This window comes from Carassius carassius, chromosome 30 (assembly GCF_963082965.1).
Source record: "Carassius carassius chromosome 30, fCarCar2.1, whole genome shotgun sequence".
NCBI lineage: Eukaryota > Metazoa > Chordata > Actinopteri > Cypriniformes > Cyprinidae > Carassius > Carassius carassius.
The window spans coordinates 12,136,499-12,159,017 of NC_081784.1; the positions used below are offsets into that span (position 1 = coordinate 12,136,499).

The window sequence follows — 22,519 nt, forward strand, 5'->3', positions numbered from 1 at the left end:
TAACACTGAAGATTGGAACAATGGCTGCTGAAAATGCAGTTTTGACATCACAGGAACAAATAACTTTTTAAAATATATTAAATTAGAAAACAATTACTTTATTTTGTAATAATATTTCACAATTTCACTTTATTTTTGACCAAATAGAGGGCAGCCTTGGTGAGCACACAAGAAAACATCTTACCGACTGCAAACTTTTGAACAGACTAAATGGAATGGAGTTTGTCCAAGTAGTAAAACAAAAGTTTAACAATTATTTACTGAGACTGCACTAAAAGGATCATTTGCCACAACTGCTACAATCCCTTATCATAACACATTAAAGGAACAAGGAAAAATACAATAGCAAGCATTTTAAGATTGAATAACTGCCTTGAGATTAATAACCAGCACTTAAAAAATGAATTACTGGAATATATGAAAAAGAAGCTGAACAAAAGTACTATATTTTCAACAGAATGGTTTCGGTCTTTTGACTTTATACTTCAGGGTATTAAACTTTAGTTGAATAGTTACTCAGCAGATGTGACAGTTTCCCTGGGGCAACCTGAGGTTAAGTGTCCAGCTCAAAGTTCACAGGTCACCTCATCCTGGGATCAAACCTGTAATAGAACCTCACTACTTAGCCACCAAACTGCATGCACAATTAGTACATTGTTTGTTTGTTTGTTTTTTTGTTTGTTTTTTATGAATCATTATGAATTACATTTACATGGTCACAAAGAAAACACATTTAATTTGCAATGTGCAAAGCCTGAACAGAGGTATTTAATGAGGTATTTTAATAGCAGATTTAGTAACAAAAGTTTAAGCATAAAAATAATAATAATAAAAGATTTTTAACAAAAGTATGATATCTTCAAAGGAAATAAACAAGTTAAACCAAATGAACAAAAAGAAACGTCTAGGGGCTATTACAAAAACCACAGTTCAGTGCATCATTGCTGAATTAAAAGTATAAATAGCATTAAAATCTTTTCATATTTATCACCACACAAACACGCTCGACCACTTAATGTGGTGTGGAGTACAACACCAGTCAGTTTTTAATGTAATGAAGTTCTTTAAAAGTCTATGAAGTACTCAAATAATATCTCACCTGTGTATTTGGACATAGTTTAAGTGGTTATATTTTAGCCTAGAAAATGTATTACCACAACAAGCAACCATGAGTCACTTACAGACATGGAAAAATGTATTACCTCACATAAGTGCAATATATTTAATAACGCTGTACAGTAAAAAATAATATTTCTCCCTGGTGTACAATCTAAACCATGTTTCATCTTCTGTACAACATCTGACATATACTGCATGTTGTATATTAATGTTCTTAGTTAACGTTTCTGAAGTAAAATATTCAACAACTAGTTCAAGAGAGTCCGCATCCACTGACTCATGCATACTTAAAATCCATCCCAGAAGTTTGAAATGAGCGAGGCCGTCTCGAGCCATGCTCTAATCTCACTGTACCATGAAATGCAATTCGAAAACATCACATGAGAAAAAAAGAGAGAGTGTGAGAGGGCAAGGGAATGATAAACAGGCAGACATTGAGACTGCTATCAGCAAACTGAACTAAACAAGAGACAAATACGAAAATATGAAAACACAGAGAAGTTCATGTAAATTGGATAACATCACCGATACACTCAAATTGAGAAGGTGATCGTAAAAGAAGTGGTGATCAATTACCTGCCAGCACCCTAAAATCTCCCAACTCATGATCTAATTGTGCTCTGTTTAGCCTAGCCACCCAGATCCTCTCCGGAGTTCCCTGGAGGAGGGAAGAATAATGAAATGTACACTGCAGCCGGGCTAGTGTAAACACACAGCAACCCCCTCTTTCTCCCTCATATGAGCTATAAAACCTTTTCTAATATGCAGTTTGGTGCATGTTTTCATTTGTTTATCTTAGGTGCATATTATGTGGTCCGGTGGGAATAGATGCATTAGTAAGCTAAAGGAGAATACAAAGTCTCCTCCTCTCGGTGTATCTCTCTCTGCCTGGGGCTGAACACCTCAACGCTCACTCGCTGCAGCTCTTGGCTTCCTCTTCTTGCTTCATAATTCATCTTAAACAAGCAGTGAAGCAACAAGAGGATGCTAAGAGCAAAGCCCATCTTTCAGGGGACTACATGTTAGAGAAAATAGAGGACAGATGAGTGTGTTTGTATAAAGATGAGCTTCTCCAATTCCATAACAGCCCAGGTGCCCAGGTACAGCTGAATGACACAATACTGAACATTCACTGAATATGTGATGCAATTCTTAATCTCAGAAAGACATAATTTTAGCTTGCAGAAAGTCTGGTTCTCATTGCAGCTTCAAGCACACCTTTTGACCAAAACATTTCCATGACTTTTTTTTAAAGCTCACTAAACACGTAATAAAATATTATACAACCCGAATTTCGGAAAAGTTGGGACGTTTCTTAAATTTTTTATAAAATGAAAACTAAAAGACTTTCAAATCACATGCGCCAATATTTTATTCACAATAGAACATAGATAACTTAGCAAATGTTTAAACTGAGAAAGTTTACAATTTTATGCACAAAATGAGCTCATTTCAATTTTGATTTCTGCTACAGGTCTCAAAATAGTTGGGACGGGGCATGTTTACCATGGTGTAGCATCTCCTTTTCTTTTCAAAACAGTTTGAAGACGTCTGGGCATTGAGGCTATGAGTTGCTGGAGTTTTGCTGTTGGAATTTGGTCCCATTCTTGCCTTATATAGATTTCCAGCTGCTGAAGAGTTCGTGGTTGTCTTTGACGTATTTTTCGTTTAATGATGCGCCAAATGTTCTCTATAGGTGAAAGATCTGGACTGCAGGCAGGCCAGGTTAGCACCCGGACTCTTCGACGACGAAGCCATGCTGTTGTTATAGCTGCAGTATGTGGTTTTGCATTGTCCTGCTGAAATAAACAAGGCCTTCCCTGAAATAGACGTTGTTTGGAGGGAAGCATATGTTGCTCTAAAACCTTTATATACCTTTCAGCATTCACAGAGCCTTCCAAAACATGCAAGCTGCCCATACCGTATGCACTTATGCACCCCCATACCATCAGAGATGCTGGCTTTTGAACTGAACGCTGATAACATGCTGGAAGGTCGCCCTCCTCTTTAGCCCGGAGGACACGGCATCCGTGATTTCCAACAAGAATGTCAAATTTGGACTCATAAACCACTATTCCACTTTGAAATAGTCCATTTTAAATGAGCCTTGGCCCACAGGACACGACGGCGCTTCTGGACCATGTTCACATATGGCTTCCTTGATAGAGCATGATAGAGCTTTAGTTGGCATCTGCTGATGGCACGGCGGATTGTGTTTACCGACAGTGGTTTCTGAATGTATTCCTGGGCCCATTTAGTAATGTCATTGACACAATCATGCCGATGAGTGATGCAGTGTCGTCTGAGAGCCCGAAGACCACGGGCATCCAATAAAGGTCTCCGGCCTTGTCCCTTACGCACAGAGATTTCTCCAGTTTCTCTGAATCTTTTGATGATGTTATGCACTGTAGATGATGAGATTTGCAAAGCCTTTGCAATTTGACGTTGAGGAACATTGTTTTTAAAGTTTTCCACAATTTTTTTATGCAGTCTTTCACAGATTGGAGAGCCTCTGCCCATCTTTACTTCTGAGAGACTCTGCTTTTCTAAGACAAAGCTTTTATAGCTAATCATGTTACAGACCTGATATCAATTAACTTAATTAATCACTAGATGTTCTCCCAGCTGAATCTTTTCAAAACTGATTGCTTTTTTAGCCATTTGTTGCCCCCGTGCCAACTTTTTTGAGACCTGTTGCAGGAATTAAATTTTAAATGAGCTAATTAAGTGGATAAAAGTGTAAAATTTCTCAGTTTAAACATTTGCTACGTTATCTATGTTCTATTGTGAATAAAATATTGGCTCATGTGATTTGAAATTCCTTTAGTTTTCATTTAATTAAAATTTAAAAAACGTCCCAACTTTTCCGGAATTCGGGTTGTACTCACAAAAATAATTTCTTACACATTAGGTGCACATAACTATCATTACAATATTAATGATTTTTTTAATGAAATTAATACTTCTATTTGGTATGGATTCATTAAATTCATCAAAAATGTAAAAACATTTATAATTTTACATTTATAAGATTTGAACTTTATATTCAAAGAATTCTGAAGAATCATATTTTTCACACAAAAAAATATTAAGTTTTCAGCATTGATCATTTATTTATTTATTTTTGAACAACATATTAGAATGATTTCTGAAGGATCATTTAACCCTGAAGACTAATGGCAAATGAAAATTCAGCTTTGCCATCACAGGATATTAAATTATGAAACAGTTATTTTAAATGATAATTATATTTCACAGTACTACTGCATTTTTTTATCAAATTTTTATCATATTTAAAAAAACTCCTACTGACCATAAAAGACAACAAAGGGGTTGATGTCTTTGATTTCATGTCCTTTTTATATAGAACCATGAAAAAATGTAAAAAACAATTTAAGTTATATAAAAAAAACTATTAGATCCATTTTAAAATATATTTTACACAACAAAAAAGCAGATTTTCAGAATTTCCTGTATTAAAAAAAAAATTATAGATACAATTTCACTGAATATACAGTTTTGTTAATAGATATGTACTGTAGTTAACTTGCTGCTAAATGCTTTAAAATGTTGATGACTAATCAATCCAGTGATTGGTTGTTCCTCAAATATGCATGTCTGTATATAAACCAGACAGAGAGAGTGTGTGTGGGGGGGGGGGGGGGGGGGGGCTTCACCTTGACCTCTGTCACCAATTTTGAGCACAATATTCATCAGGTGGTCAGTAAACAGCGTGCTGTCAGAGGCTATGTAATCCCTAGTGTGTTCTGTGCCCAGGATCAACACATACACACAAAGAGTGCAGTTCAGGCCATGTATGCAGTTATAATCAACAGAGAAAATATGCTGAAGGGGAAATATGTATGACACAATGACAGAACTCATTATCAAGTAATCTTCTCAACGCTGGCTTGTTCCCGCTCAGTCTGAGTCTCTTCACTCTCCCTGTGGGCATGCTTGAATGTTCACACAAGCAAAAGCGCAAACATGCCAACGAATAAATCAATTGTGGTGTGCCATTGAGAGGGAAGGGATGAATACATATGCTGTAAGTTGATGAACTGTCTGTTTATATCATCACACTGATGTGTCATGTTCTTGGAATCCGGGACAGTGGTCAAGCATTTTAATCAATTTTCTATTAGAGTAACATAGTCGATAAGACCCTGAGTTGGGTACAGGCCCAGCCCTAAAAATAATACAGAATCTAATCTGAATTATGGTTCAAAGAGATTATGTCCATAATCTCTTGAATAAAGGCTTAGGTGGGAGGTTGAACTCCCTCCTGCGGACACCATTTGATAATAAGTCTGTGTGTAGGTCTTCTGAGATGGACAACACCATTTCATCAAAACCATGATAATCCATATGCCATCCCTCTCACTCTCTCATCTGTGAGCCACCTCGATCCCACCCTCCATTCCCTTTGACCATCAATCTCTCAAAAGCCTCAAAGCCAATCTGAAAGCCAGGACAGAAAATCCAGGGCTGCGATCAATGAGTCACAGTCACAGAAAACATGGCGCTCCAAGAGAGGCCTGATTACTGAGGAGTAAGTGAGAGATTGAAAATTAAAAGGATGGTTCATCCAAAAATGAAAATTCTGTCAGTTACTCACCCTCATGTCATTGTAAACCTGTGTGACTTTCTTTCTTTTCTGGAACATTACAGAAGTTTTGAACAATGTCTCCATGTGCACACAATGAAAGCCAGTAGGGTTAAAAACAACACTGAACCCCACTGTCTTTCATTGAATGCATAAAAACAGTTGAAACAGTCTTCAAAATATCTTCTTTTGTATTTCACAGGTTTGGAACAACACAATGGTGAATAAAAGAGAATTATGGGAAAAGTCTCTTTAAGGTATGGTTGTTAGTGGACCAGGATGGACATAGAAATGACAAAGGGAATTTTTATGACTCTGATTAGGTTTCATCTACTATAGCTGCAACATTAAATTAATACGGTCCCGTGTTTCATATTTTAATCTGTCTTTAGTTCAAAATCTGTCTTTCAATGAAGCTTTTGCTTTCTGACCTTTGGATGAGTTGTGGTGAGATGCCATTCGACCATGCATGACATCAATGCCTCTTAAATCTTACAGCAGACTGCAGTCTGACATTATTATGCTCAATGAAATCACCAAATTTATATCCTAGTTAGTCTGGAGAATATTATCAATTTACCTTACATAAACTACACAAAGATAAAACATGATTTCTTTTGAACTAAATTGTACATTTCAAATGAAATTTCTTTCAATTTATTTGATACTTGCTCCCTTGGAAGAACAGCCGATAGAATAAAACAAGAATATTTAGTTTCACAGTCCCTGTGGTGGTTAATTTTACTGCACAATGTAACTTTCCCGATGTTAAATGTTAGTTTCATATCCCAAGCTCATAATTACCAAACACTTTAGGAAACAAATTATGGAAAAAAATGTTCAGGAATAACAGTATTGGCTATACTTTTTATTACTTCACTGTGAATGGGTGGGCCAGGTTTCAGAACATTCAAAAGGCATCAGTGAAATTTAAATAAGGTCATATTCTAATGTTTCATGCTGTGACATCACAAATCCAAGGAATTAAAAAAAAGCTGTTTTGCAGCTTGGTTTTAGTAGATTATCTTTTTGGGAAGGAAGCTCTGTGTAATGAAAATTACAGTATAGTTTAGTTACATATGAAACCTGAAAATCTATTAAGAACATCTCACAGACAAATTAGATTAATACTAAGCTATAAAACAATACTGCCATTGTATATATGATTAACTTGGGCTTAGTGAGTGAAAATGGTATCATGCCCACACTCTTTAAGAAACAGAAGAAGTCTCAAGGTTTAAATTGGTCAGATGACACTTTTTATGTCCTCTGTGGTATTTAAGGCTGTATCTCTGTCATGGGGTGTGACAGACACCCTTATCCAGGACGACTCTTTGTAATTATATGCGAGAGGATTGTCATTTCAACACTGTTCCCCTCACTAGATGAAAGACAGGTAAGACAATCATGTAATTGGCCCTCTCATTGAGGGAAGAGGAAAAGAGAAAGGGGGGTTTGTTTTCGATATATCCCGTTTATCGTTGTTCCCACCGTTTCTCTCTCTCTTTCTCTCCAACTGTCTCCGTCGATTGAGGATCATTATTTCTAATGTCTCTGTGCCTTCAGGACAGATCTATAAATTGTGGCGCCAAAGTGTCCAGGCCTCATTTAGGACAGATTTACACACCCCACGCCACTGTATAACTGTCACTCAATGTAAGCATGCTCACAAACAAATATGTGCTTAAAAGCAGCTGTAAGCAAGCATATGAGACGTGGGTGGACATATCAACTAACAAAGAGTCACTTTTTCCTGTCAGTCACACTTGGAAATTTAAATCAATGAAACAAAACCTTGCACTTAATAACTAGAGAGTGCACAGAGCAACATAATCATTATTTGCTACTGACAGCCTGCATCAAGAAGATGCAAATGACTGCGAGATAGACTTTACATGGCTTCTTTTCCCCACCTTTTCACTCTCAACATTGTATTTGGAAATGATTATGAGGGTCCAGAAGGTGGTATTACAGTGATGGCATCTCACAAAAATAATATAGAAATAAAGAAAAGTTGGAAAAGTATTGAATAAAATAAGTGATAGTGAACAAATTTATAGGTAAATAAATGTAAAAAAAATTATACAAAGAACTAACTACATAAAATGATTACTAATATACTAAAAATACAGATTAATTAATTAATACCAGTGAATAAACTGAACTAAACTAAAATCAAATCTGTGAATGGGAGTAAGTTTACCCTTAAAGATCCCTGTAGTGCCTTTGTTGTGTATTAAGTATTCTCTGACCCCAGAATAGAAGTTAGTCTTTCTTGTCAGTTTGTTTCTTCCACCACCTGTCTACCCTGAGTGACATACTGTAGGGTACAGCTCTTACATCTCTTGACAGACCGGAGTATACACACAAAGACTCCCTGTGAGTCTGTCCTTCCAAAAGCATCTTCTGTCAAACCTCTCTATCCCACGGGCTGCTGGTTGTCTGTCTGTCCCGGCTCAAATCAGCTATTAAGATTCAAGGGTTGGTCGTTTAATGTTAAAATGCTACACTTCAGGCAAAGGGAAAGGGTTGTAGGTTTTGGTTAACCTTGTGTGCTGGTACAAAAGGTTAGGCTTTGGGGCTCAACTGCACTGTACATGGCTTACAGAAGAGACGGCTCAGACAGACGTGTTGAGACCGACTGATTTTGGTGCTATAGAAAGAATAACCCATCTGTCATTCTGCAGCAAGAGACAAACTTATTGGGTCATCTTCAGTGCAAGAAACTAAATTCATTTTCAAAACAGTCAATGTCAGTTTTTGCTAGCTACTAAATATTTAATTGTTCATGTTCATTCCCCATTTTTACATTTGTCATCATCTAACACTCACTTTAAAAAAACAAAGAATGTACTGTTAAAACAATGTTAAATGTAATTGTCAGCTAATCTCATAATAGAAAGCCAGTTTTTTAGTTTAGTTATCCAGTTAGTTATTTATTTATTTTTGCCATTCATTTTATCCAAATTTATAACATTAGCCATATATCAGTTTTCTGCCATGACATGAAAATAATTATCAGATTATTGTTAGAATTATCTTAATACTTCGACCAGAATTTTATTATGCATATGCAGTGCATCACTACTTGTTAGAGATCAATTATGTTTCATAAATACAATTTCATAAGTACAATAAGTGCAATATCAAATGCTGACAATCATTTTCAGATTTGCTAAAGATTACACTTAGCTGTGTAACTAAATTAGTGTTTTAAAAGGTAAACTTTAAGTGCGCATAAGACAATAGCAAAGGTTGTTTACATGTAAAAGTAGAAAGAGTAAGCATAAACAATTAAATATGTAAAATTAACTAATATCTAATATCATTCTATAACCATTGTTGTTCTGATATATAATGCATATACAACAAGCAGAATGAAAGACTATGGGTCTCGACAACTGTTTGGTCAAATAATAAAAGGACTCCTATCAGTTCTGATGTATATTTTAAATAATGTTAGTTACTATTATTAAGCTTTACCACAGCCAAGTCACACACAGCCATACAAACGCCTCAACACTAAAGAACTAGTGTCACATACAGAACTCTATTGGGAGAAAAAAAACACTCTCCCACTGCTGGTCTGACAACATGATGTCAGAAATCATTCTTTAACGAAAGTCCCACTGCTTCACTTCAACATTAATCAATCAAAGAGAAACACCCTGCCCACATCTCATCTTTCAGATCAATAAACAGCTTCACAGTCTTCATGAGTGCAATCCTGCTCCCCCTCCCCACAGACCTCAGATCTGGCTGGGCTTTGTGTGGAGCACTTCGGAGCGAGACATTCAGGCAATGCAGAGTTTAGACCAGTCGCGTGGAGAGTTAATGAAGCCACACCAGTCAGCATGGCCGTCCATCTGTTTCCTTAATCCTGGTAAACATGAGCCACACTGTGACAGGGTCCTAGCCAACCCAATTGCCGTGATTTACAGACATAAGGACAGTGCTCACTGTGAGTGGATGGATGAGTGGGAGGGGTTTAGGGAAAGTGTTGGCCGAGACAGCTTTTAGGAGATGTCTGCAAGTAGCTGTACTTTGCTCAGCTCACCTGCTAATAGGAGCAGTAAGCAGAAAGGTGAGAGTGAGGTCGGCTGTGCCGTCCATATGTCCAATCAGTGGGTTAAGAGGCTTGGGGAATAAAAGACGGCACATAAGTAAAAATAAAAGTAAACAGAAATATTTTGCCAGCAATAAGTGTGAAGATGCCAATCTTGATTAAGGTAAAGTGTCAAAAGACATAGAGCGAAGCTTTGCACAAGTGAGGTGTGTGAAAACTGACCTGATTGACAGGTCTTGTGAACATGGCCTTGCTGTGAACCCCAGTCAGTAGTTTAAGATCCCCTCTGCTTCACTTCACTCTGCAATTTTTGATCTCTCTCTCATCCCATCACCAACAACCTGTCATGTTCTGCTACCTCTTGCACTTCTTGTATCTGAACTTGCTATGTTACTCAAATTACTCTTTCAAAAAACAAGGCACTTTGTTCACTCTGTTTACAAGTTTTAAAAGATTTGAAAACCTATTTGAATATTAAAGTAATTTGGAGATTCATTTGGATATACTTCAGTTATAATACTCATTTGTATACACTGTTTCAGACTCATTCAAACCAGTAATTTGTCTTTTTTTAACTATTCATTCAAATAAAAGTTTCACTTGTTTTTGCCTGCAACCCATGAAAACAACTTGCCAAAGATGTTTCTTGCCGTTATTCCATATTTTATTGCATCATATTCAATACAGACCTTAAAATTGATATTGGGATTATTCAAATGAAGACTGATTATTTGAAGAAAAAGAAAAATCTATATTTTTGCCCAGCCCTACAAAATACTTTAGTTCAGTGTCTTAATGCAATCAGAAGCTGATTTTAATGTAACAGACTGAACATCAAAAAGTGTCTGGAGCCTTTGTTCAACATAACATTTACATGATGTCAATAAAATAAACTTGTGTCGCATCCCTGCATCGTCTCCAGTGTAAATAGTTTGCAAGAGTGGCCCATTTTAGCTTTACATCGGTCTTGGTGTAAAACTGAGAGTATCCCACCACTAAAAGCAGGTTTAGAGGGCATCACAGAACCAATGTATTCCAATTAACCCTTTTCTGCATTTGAAACACATTAAATGGCTCCAGATTGGGTACCGGCTCCAGAACCAGAACCTTGTCGGTAGGAATGCAGTGACAGATTCTGGAAGTCCTGCCAGTGGGTGTGGAAGCAACAACACATACTCCATAGGGATTAAGCACCACTATTTTGCCTTTTCCAGAACAAGCCCAGCAGTCAGGGTGCAGCCAAAATCCATGACACTCATCCAAAGGGCGTTGACTGTGGAACCAGGCCTCCTGGACTAGACATGGCCTGCTTTAGATGAGTAAAGAGTGGCTTTCATTGGGTTCATGTGTAAAGGTCAAACATTATGCAACAGCTCCAGTGCACAAAACATGTACTGCATTGCTTTCACTGTGAACCTATACTTGAAGACCTAGAGACTGAATATATTTATTAACATTTATTAACTTCTCTTGAGCGTCATAGACTCTCAAACATTCTTATTTCCTGATCAGGCAGAGTCAGGCTTGCTCTATTACAAAAGCACATTGTGTGTGGCCTTCTACATCTGGCACAAAGAAAATTAAAGTGACGCCACAAGAGGACATTACTCTTTGGTCACACACCATCAGACTGCCTTTACCAGCATGCCACACACACAGGGGACGTTTCGTTCTGGCACTGTGACACTGAAAACCAGCCGGTAAGCATGCATGTGTGTGTTCTCGGGTAAGACAAGCCACATCCCTCCCAAAAGGGCCCCTGTAGCATGCAAACCACAGCAGAATCCTAATAAAACCCCTCTAGAGATCCTCAGCTCTCCATATTCCTTTGCCCTGGGGCAGATGGGAGTCTTAATAAGCCTTAAACTAAGAGAGATAGGATTCTCCACACTGCCTTTCGAAAGGGGAATGCCTCAAACCCCCATCACAATAAAGAAGCCAGAAAGAATGGGAGCACATAAGGGAGTGCACAAAAAGGAGTAGACAGGAGATGAATGAACTAGTAAAAAGTACAGAGAAAGATGAAAGGTGTTTGACAACAAAAACAATAAAATATTGGAAAGAGATGCTATATTTTTGCCTCTATATGAGGTACAAAAACCAAACGATACCGCCTCACTTGGGCATACACCACAGACTAGTTGTGGTCTAATCTTCAGGCTTGGAATGTGTTGAACTTCCTTTAAATGCTAAGAAGATGAGGAAAATCTCCATGGCCTCAGAAAGTCTCTCTTTCAAGGCAGGAAGTACAAAGGCAGGTGGACCGCATGAGACCCATTCACGTGGCCATGGTTCCACTACATCCAGACCCCTGCAGAAAGGAATCTGACATGCTACCCAAACCCCCACCGGCACCATCAGGGGGTCTGAACTGAAGGCTCTTCACTCCTGATTTGTATAGCTCTTTTAACTTTCACATATTACTTTCAAGATCATGATGCAAGCTATCGGTTTGCCTGTTAAAAAAAGACCAACTTTTCAAGTCACCTTCATCTATCAATCAAAATGAGGAGTATCGTTTCTCTAGCCAGCACAACTCAAAGCAAACCCTTTGACAGAATGAGTGACTGATGGGCCTGGATGTCTATCATGCAGTTGTGTTTGGAATAGATGCTACTGTATGCAGCAATCAATGGACGATGCCAGACAGCAGCCTGGGGAAAGGCTGTCCGCCAAAGACACTGTTGGCTTGGCATGAGCCTCGGCTGCAGGTCTGGCTCACTGTGAAATATTCAGGCATTTCCTAGAAGGGAAGTGTGAAGCTAGGAGTTGATAGGCTGGCATTTACAAGAAGAAAAGATGAGAAAGCCCTATGTATTCTGACTCAAACATGTCAGCTCATTGTTTGTGAGGACTGAATAAGAAGTGTGACTATGAATGGAAAGCTGAGACAGGAAACACAAACATACAACATCAGTCACTCTCTCACTGCCTAAAGGAGTTACGAGTACACAGACTCCTCCTCCCCCTCGCCCTTCACCCCACAAACACCCCACACATGGTGGTAGAAAGAGCCACATTCAGTTCTCTATTCAAGCCCGGCACAAAGCCACCCCACCAAGTCATTCTTCTATGGACCCTGTCAATTTCCGCCTCTCCAACCCACCACCACCACCCAGCTGCCGTAAACCAGGGTGAGGTGAAGAGTCTCCCTATCTTGTATTTCTATTCAACTATCCACTCCTCGCTTTGACTTCATTAAAGTCTCTTTCTTTGCTTTCCCAACATGCACTTTATAACGTTCCCCCTCAACACTCTCTGAACAGATTCTCTGTTCCTCTTGTTTATGTATCCTCTAAGTCAGTCTTTCTGCTACTACTACAATTCCATTTATTTTGCAACATCAGCTGGAAGTTATTGCAAAATAAACCTAGAAAGGATTTTCAGGACTCTAACGTGAAGCTGAAGAGGTTTATTTTGTGATAATGACATCTGACAGCAAATAATTTATTCTCACCGTATACAAGCTAAAAGTTTGCCAAAGTAATATTTACTATAGTCAGCTATTCTGGTATTAAAAGATGACGATGGCGTGACGAGACGAGACAAAAACAATAAAACCCATTACAAACGAGGCATTTGTTGCATCCAGTGGGGACATAATTATGGATTATGACTTATACTGTCTTTTTTAGGTGTTGCATGGCATTGTGTGACGTAAGCATAAAACCATGTCTGCATTTGTGATTGGAGAAACGACCAACAACAAGCGCTACTTTCTACAATGCTCAAAACTTGCGTTTGAATCATCAGTGGCAAATCTTTTAAATACTCTCAGAAAAAAAAGGTACAAAAGTTGTCACTGGGTACTAATATGTACACTTTAGGTACTTATATGTATCTTTAAGGTAGCAATATGGACTGTTTAGGTACAAAGGTGTGACTTTTGAAAATGTACTGCCCCAGTGACAGCTTCTGTACCTATTTTTTCTGAGAATGTACTTACAGACTGAGAGTCAGAAAAGCCGGCATTGTAGTCTACTCCCAGGATCAGGAAACAGTAAATACAACTTAACCACTGATTTCTAGTTGTGTCCTCTTTTGGAAGGCCAAACAAAGTATTTTTACTTGCACAATGAAACAGCATCTCCACAACATGGCACCGGCAGCAACAGCGAGAATCAAAGTTATGCCTTATTTCTGTGTGTGAACTTTTGGGCGGCATTATGCAAATCTTCCCACATCATGATGTAGACATGTGGGGGCGTTTAAACGTTTAAACCAGTCTAAACTTTTATTAAGAATATCTCTTTGGGCTTGAAACTTTAGTCTTTGCAACTTTAGGGATGTTATCTATTCACGAACAGCTTGCTACACTCCTAAGAGGAAGGAAAACTTGAAATTGTATCATATGACCCCTTTAATCATCCCTATACATAAACACAAGACATCAGAATGCAACAATGGACCAATCAGAATCAAGTATAACAGAGAGAGACGTGCAATAAATCTTTTTAACCCAGTGTCCTATTTCTTCCTCTCCCACACACTCTCTTTCCTGTTTGTTTCCAGATTTATGATGTTGTACATGCACAATATTGGCAAAGCATTAAAAATGTCTGCCATTAATACAAAGAGCTCCAGGCATCGATAAGAACCTTAATAAAAACATCTCCACTCAATGATCTGTTCATCACTTGCTCCTCTCTGTCACTGTTCCTCACTCTCCTTCCTTCTCTCACCCCTTCAAGAGTCTTCTTCTCCCAGACTGTGCCAGGGACTTAATGATGCTTGAATGCCAATGCTTCTGACTCCTGACTTCGCTCTCACTCTCTTTTTTTAATAAAGTCTATTAAAAAGGCAATCCCTGGGCTCCATCTATCTCAATACATCTTTCGAAGATATTTCTTAGGCTTTTCCTCTCTCTCTTCCTTTCACTCTTAAGTACTAGATGAATACAGCTGCACTTCATGCTTCACACACACATATCCACATAAATGTACAGTGTACCACAAACACAAAATCAATAAAAAAATCAGGTTCTTGAGTATTTTGGGAGTGGTAATGGTTTAACTAGCTTTTTTCTTTTTTTTTATGTTGATCGTACATATGCATTAAATGGATGGTTATAGATTTTTTTTCCCAAGTAAAAAAATACTGATGTATTAATATTTAAATTCTGACCAACACAGATAAGTTGATCATTATTACAAATCAGCATGTAATACATTCTGGCAATAATTAAGTGTTACTAATAACCCTCAACAGGTTTCACACCTGCCTGCACAGATGACACATGTCCAACACCACCTCAGAAATCCACTGCATCATAAACAGATCACACACACAACCATAAACTGCTTTAAAATATTAAAGAAGGCCACTTTACAGTGATGAATAATACAGTATGGGGGTGAGTGGAAAACCAGCGATCTCCTCCAGTGCCCTCTCCTCACCCCTCTCTCTGCCTCCCACAGAGGCCATAAAGCTAATGCACACCACAAGACTGGTGGTGCAGATCTCTGCCAGACCTCTCACCGATCCATGCATTCCTTCCTTTGCATTTCCTTTCCTCTAGACCTAATTACAAGCCTTACTGGATCTCTTCCTACCTATGTTTTCTTCTCTGTGCCTTTTGTAGATTTTGCATTCATAACTGAATTTTACAATGTGTATCTTACAATTCACAGCAAGCAAACTCAACCACAGAGATAACCAATTATCCCCCCACGCCCTGGACTACCGGCGGAGAATTCCGGCAGCCTTGACTGGGAGGATCCGACATGTTATGGTCTCTGAACATGATGGGCAAGCAAGAGCACACCTCCCTTCCCCATCTTGACCTTAGGCACTTTAGCTTGACCTACACCCGCCCACTTTTCTAGGCCTGAACTTAATCCTCTTGAAACTGTCCAAACAATATGACTCAAAGGTTTAGGTCTTATTCAGAACAGTCTCAAATCTTTTCTCTTTTCCAACTCTAAAAACACGTACCCATGCATGCAAATCCAGACAATGCAACTCCATTACATAAACAACAGCACACGTCAGCCATCTCTATCCAGCTCAAGCATGTAAACAGCGATGTTCTGCCAAACAAACACACATGCATACACAAAAGCGCATGCACAAACAGGGAGGAGAAAAGCTGATGGGGCAAAAGAGCCAGAAGTCGGTTCCTGGCAGTCTGGGTAATTAATGTGTATGTCAACACTGAAAGAGCTGTACCATACAAGAAATCTGAGCTCAGCACATCCACAATACAGACAGACAGGAGGGAGAGGAAGAATCCAGAAATGGACAGAATAAAAGGGGAGATAAACACTACCCACCTTGACTCTTATGTTTTATGGATGCTATGAAACATGCACTGGCATCCTGTCATCTCCATCTCAACAAGAAACAGGATTGGAGTACTTCTGTCTGTAAAATCTAGACTGTTCATGTAAAGTTTCTCACATACTGTATAGAGATTAAGTTCACTTAATTGTTACACATAATTCTAAGAGAGGGTTTATCTAGTTATTTTCTGTATAATCCTTAACTATTCTCAACTTTTCTGGGGGGGGTTGTCTCACTACAGTATGTTACATTGTCCATTACAGGCTGTTCAGCCAATCTTTAACAGGAAATTAATTATAAAACAAATAAAATCATGAAACCGCAAACATCTATTAAAAATATATAAAAATAATAATAATTTGTTAAATAAATTTGATCAATTTATAACATTTAAAACACATGTGACAACTTGCCCCAATAAAGATCCTCAAAACACAGTTCTCAGTAACTTCCCTCTGTGACAGCTAGCCCCGATCTTGTCTATATTAAAACCTTGAGGTTGAAATAGGCATGTTTTCTACAATGGACTGCAGGTAGATCTTTACGAGAAATTACACTTAAACTGCAGTTCACATCCGTCTCCAAATCTGAAGTAAATCAACCTGTCCTTTTTCTGTCTGATTCCTCTTTCCCATTGGAAAACCAATCTGCTTAACCCTTTAAATGTGCACTTCTATGTCAATCTGATTACATATGTGGCCAGAGTGCTGAGAGAGAGAGAGATTTCTTTGACGCTTCATTGCTTCCAGTCACTTCTAGGGTCAGACAGAAGGTAGGCTATCCTTCATGCAGAAACAATAACACATTAAACCATGATCTACTCCTGAATATTTCTCCTTCGTATGGTAAATATTATCCAGAACTTGTCAAATATGTCAGTAAATGGTTTGGTTATTTTTATTAGATAATTTTCAATGGAATTTTGAACTTGCTGTGTAATCATTGCTGTCAATTCAAAAATGTCTCCTCCAAATTCTTCTGTACAAAATCATTTAAAAGTATGAACTTGCTGACTACATCACCGATTACAAACTAAAGCAAAATTCAGCTACTTTCAACAAAATTAATTACTCTACAAAAATTAAGCTTTAAAAACATCTTCAGAAGAACTTCTACCACCACTTAAATCAAGAGCATGTGCTAATGTAAACTTAAACTACTTCAATCAGAAAAGTAAAATAACAGAGAGGAACAGATTTTAAAGCAACACACTTGCTTTCCCTCAGATGCTGTTTCCTTTTTATGAGGTTTGTTTTTTTCTGTCGTTCAGGAGCTAGGAAGGCATTGAGCTAAACCTTAATTACTCCAAGAACACCAGGGGTTCTGCTTTTTATCTGCTGCTTGGAAGCTCAGCATGGCAAGCAGAAAGAGAGGAGATCAACAGAATATTCATCTCTGAAGGCAGAGAGAGAGAGGAGTGCACGAAGCAGTCACATCCCTTCATCTGGTTCTTACACTGCTTAGATAGATAGATAGATAGATAGATAGATAGATAGATAGATAGATAGATAGATAGATAGATAGATAGATTTAATCACCATACAGAGTTTAATCTTTTAAATTAACAGTGCCACCTGTTATAGTTCAGAGATACTGCATGGAGACATTTAGTAAAGTGGATAAACAAAAAACATTCTATAAATGTATCCTTAATTCCGCTATTAATGCTTCCGTCTCTCGTACAAGGTTGTAATAATAAAAAATAATAATAATAAAAACAGGCCAGAAAAACTAAAGTAGCTTTCTTTCTAAAAGACCAATGAGTCGTCTGTTTATGTATATAAACCAAAAAGCATAACTTGATAACTTGACTCGAAAAAGTGAGAAACACAAAGGCCTGCTTGACGACCTCATTATCACTAAAGTTATCTGTGTTTTGAGTGCGTGTATACGTGACCGCGCTTGCTTATAAACCCACACCTGCTTTCCCGTATGTTTCAGACGGAAAATATATGCAAGCGTTTATTATAACTTTGCACATTATTAATATTAATATGTTCTTATTAAAATGGCTCGTACCTGCATGGGTCGCAAAGGCTGTGCAGAGTAGAGCTAAACCGAGCAGGCAGGCGGGAGAATGATCGCGGTGTATCCACGCTGAGAGCATCTTCACCCGGTCGCGCTACTGCCAAATGCCCCCAGGTGCTCTCGCTCCAGTCGGAAGAATCTCGCCGAATCCTCTGCGAAGGATACTTCAAATAGTGGGAAACGTGGAGGCGGGTTCCTCTTAAAACTGCACAAACTTACAAAAGAACGCACCGTGATTTATAACGAAACCTATTTCCCCAAATAAGGACGCTATATATGTTGAATTACAGTTACACAAAATGCTCAGTCAGGCACATTGCAGCCCCGTCCGTGTTGAAACACAAAATAGCCAACAACCTGCGTAAAGTTCATCTCATTCACAACTCCACTGAACCAGCGAACGGGTTTTCTCTGGTACGGTTTGAAAACTGCTACAATTTCAGCGAACGAACGGAAAACAAAAGTACTTGACAGCTTTATTCCTGTTGAGACGAGAAGAAAAAGTTGTCCGTGAGCGTTAAATATAATGCCCTAGTTGTGAGATCTCCACTGTTATCTGTGGAGCGCCATAGTCTGACGCTGCCGCTCGTCTGTGTCTCGAGTACTGAGTGTAAACACACCAACACGGCTATGAAGCGCGAGCCTCCAGACTTTCATCTCCCCTCAACCAAACATCAACCTTCAGACCCACACTGAGCTCTGGCGAACAGAGACGCGAATAGAGATGTGAATGGAAACACGGAAAGCCCGGAGACGGATTCGGGTATTCACGAGGAAGAAAAATATTAATTATATTATATCATATATATATGTTTATTATAGCTAGGCCTAAATAATAATGTTTTTTTTTTTTTTTTTTTTTTTTTTTTTTTTACAAATAATTGTATATTATTGTTATTATTATTATTATTATTATTATTATTATTGTTTAAATTGTCTATATTTTAACACACACACACACACACATATATATATATATATATATATATATATATATATATATACAAATACAATTAAAGAAAATTTTTCATTTTAAAATTTAGTTATTTATCTAACCATTTGTGTGTGTGTGTGTGTGTGTGTGTGTGTGTGTACAGTATGTAAGCTGCGTTCATTTGGCCTTTACCATGTAGGCTAATTGATTGTCTTTAATTCTAATCTTCTATGATTATGATAAATTAAGGGTGGTTTGGATGAAGGGTGTTAATTAATGTTAATGTTAATTAACAAAAAAAATGTGTTAATGTTAGTATTAGTATTAGGGTTAGTAACACAATCACAATTTACAGCCAAGCCTCCCAGCCTGTTTTTATACAGTCTATATGCTCCCAGTATGTTTCATTCACTTTCAGTGCATTTATGAATTTATTCTCGGGAACACCACAAGAGGGCGACCGTTTCTACATGTGTTTTTGAGTCATTTTGGACGATGAATATAGGCTGATTGTCCAGTGACATTTTGGTTTCATTGTTACCCTCCAGAAGACTGCAGTCAGAGCTCTCAGGTTTTGGTTGTGTAAGCAGGAACTAAAATGTAAACAAAATGTATTCAAATCGCAGTCTACTTACCACAGGAAGCAGAATCTTTTTTTAATGCTGATGGAGGAATAGTTCACCCAAAAATGAAGATTTGCTAAAACTATATATTTACCCAGAAGCCATCCAAGATGTAGATACATTTACTTCTAAATCAGAACAGATATGGAGGAATTTAGCATTACATCACTAGCTCACCAGTAGTACATTTGCAGTGAATCGGTGCCGTCATGAGAGTCCAAACAAATGATAAAACCATCACAATAATCCACAAATAATCCACATGACAGCATCTATTCACTGCAGATGATCCATTGTTGAGCAAGTAATGTAATGCTACATTTCTCCATATCTATTCTGATGAAGAAATAAACTCATCTACATCTTGGATGGCCTGAGGGTACGTATATTTTCAGAAATCTTTAATTTGTTTGGGTGAACTATTTATTTAATATAAGAGATTTGAGTGCATAAACATACAGAAGGACTCTGCAGCATCTTTAATTGAATCCATAAGATGTTTCCAGTAGCTGAGCAAACTGTCATACCGATTTGATCCTCTGCCAGTGTCATCAGATCAAATAAGTTTGCAGCCTACTAATGGAACACAGATTGCTTTCATTACTTCTCAAACACATCTTCAGTTACCGGGCAGATGGCAATTGCGATAAGAGTTTCAGTGCTTCAGTCTGAATAATGTTGAGATTAATTGGAAGTGTAACTCATGATGAGCCGTGTAACAGTGAGGTGAGAGAAGGTACGGAGTGAGAGGGATATAAGCGAGAGTGAAGGAAGTGTGGAGGTAAAGAGGATAACTAATGGAAGATGATGCTGCCCGTTGAAGAGAGACAATGAGAACACGCATGTTATTATAGTCATTATGAGAAAGATGCTTAAATAAATGTCTAGCACTGCTCACATTAAAAATCTAATTTTGTAAAGCATACAACTTGTCCCTATAACATTCATTAAGGAAAACCCTAAAAATAGTTTGTAAGTAATAGAGTAAGTTAACAGAAAATTAGTTTCAGGAATTATCGAGCTGACCCAAACCACAGACTAATTATCCCTGCTGTGCCAGAAAGGAAGTCATGCCATAGATATCAAATAAGATATGTTTTCTTCTTCTGATCATACTGTTCAGCTTGATTAGGGAGGTAGCATCCATGTTCTCATGTAACACCATCACGCTCCCATGATAGCATTACATTACTGTGGGCTGTATATGAATATATATGTAATGTATAAAGAAAAATATGTAACCTTTAGACTACTAAACACTGGTATTTTAATAAGTATTTTTATGTATCAGTAAATACCGTATAAACATTTTTTTTTTTTAATTATATTTTTTAAAAGTAAAAATATGTATATTTATTTACTGTATTCTTGGTTTAGTAAGTATAATTTAGTTTATTTTGACCTCATTATTTGCATGTGCAGTTCATTATTTGCCAGTTCTGTGGGAAACAAACGTCACCATATTGAAAATAAAACCTGAATACCTTTACAACCTTCCTACATAAAGGGAATAATGTTTTAATTAAAATATAAAAATGCCAAAATGGGTTACATTTAAACGTAGGTGTAGGGTTAATATATAGAAAATAAATAGACAAAAATTTGCTCAAAATTAAACATTTAGCTCCCACAAGGATCGTAAAACCTGACACGACTTGGATTGTGGGGAACCTTCCAATGGTCCCCATGAGGAAAATAACTAAGAAACATTTTAATTAAAATCTAAAAATGCAGAAAAATTCTCTGTAGGTTAGATTTAAGGGTAGGTGTAGGGTTATAACATATAACAACATGGAAAGTAATAAGCTCAATATTATAACAAAGAAAATGCATGGTTATCAGTATGACTTGCAAGCGATTCCATGCTGAGTTCACCTGTCCCGCCTTGTACTAATCCCCAGGTACACCTGGCCCCATGGGCTGCAGGGGCTTTTAGCAGATTGCATGGGCAAGACTATTACTCTGGTTGTTGCCCTAGAAACTCAGCTCTCCTGTAGGGGAATTGGGAAAAGCTAATGAAATTAAAAGTGCCACGACAATCTGGAAAGATTTGAATTTTCTGTTCACATGCTCTTTTGAACCTGTTCCATCAGCTACATGCTGAAATCTAGGAGTTGGCCTTAAGCTAGCAAAGTAAAAAAGCATGGCAGAGAGGTCAGACAGAGGTTTCCAAGAGTCTTTACCTTCTGACTTTAAAATTTCAGAACCCCTTGCTTGTAATATGTGGAACCATGGACTGCTAGCATCATTAATGAGGAAAACAGATCAAAGTTCTGAAAACTTGCTCAATAAGGAATTATTTATTAGTGATAAAGACCCAAGAAATTTCCCATTTCCCAAAATTGTAAAAAGTGATTTATTTCTTTAATGGCAAAGCAGAATTTTCAGGCTTTAGTGTCACATGTTTCTTCAGAAATCATTCTAATATGCTGATTTGGTGCTCATTTTTTATAAATAATTATTTGTGCTCAATTATTTGATGAATAGATCTTTTGCTATTTGTCAAATGTCGAAATGTCAAATTTTTGAATGCATCAAAAAAATTAAGCAGTACAACTGTTTTTAACATTAATAATAATAAGAAATGATAATTGAGCAGCATATCAGCGTATTATTATTCAGCTTTGCCATCACATAAATAAATAACATATTAAATTGTACTCAAATAGAAAACAGTTCTCTTCAAAAACATTAAAATCTTAATTATTTCACATTGTTAAAAGTAGTGTAGATGTTCTACAAGCTAAACAAAACACGAAAAAATCTATTTTTTTTTACCATCATTTTATAGCAGTAAAACAAAGAGACAAGACAAATTAATTCAACACCATTTTCAGATCTCAAATAGCTTCCAAAACCCT

The 22,519-nt window shown here is 37.4% G+C and overlaps 1 protein-coding gene across 3 annotated transcripts in view; it reads right to left on the reverse strand.

Moving 5' to 3' along the window:
- Window positions 1-18,780, reverse strand: part of LOC132110640 (netrin receptor UNC5B-b-like) — a 51,104-nt gene extending 32,324 nt beyond the window's left edge. For 2 of the 3 annotated variants that reach the window (XM_059517413.1, XM_059517410.1), the window contains exon 1: window positions 18,093-18,780. In XM_059517413.1, the coding sequence (XP_059373396.1) occupies window positions 18,093-18,180 (88 nt within the window). In that variant the 5' untranslated portion in view covers window positions 18,181-18,780. The remainder of the gene's footprint in view (window positions 1-18,092) is intronic. The other variant, XM_059517411.1, reaches the window with a different exon arrangement.
- Window positions 18,781-22,519: the final 3,739 nt, after the last annotated feature.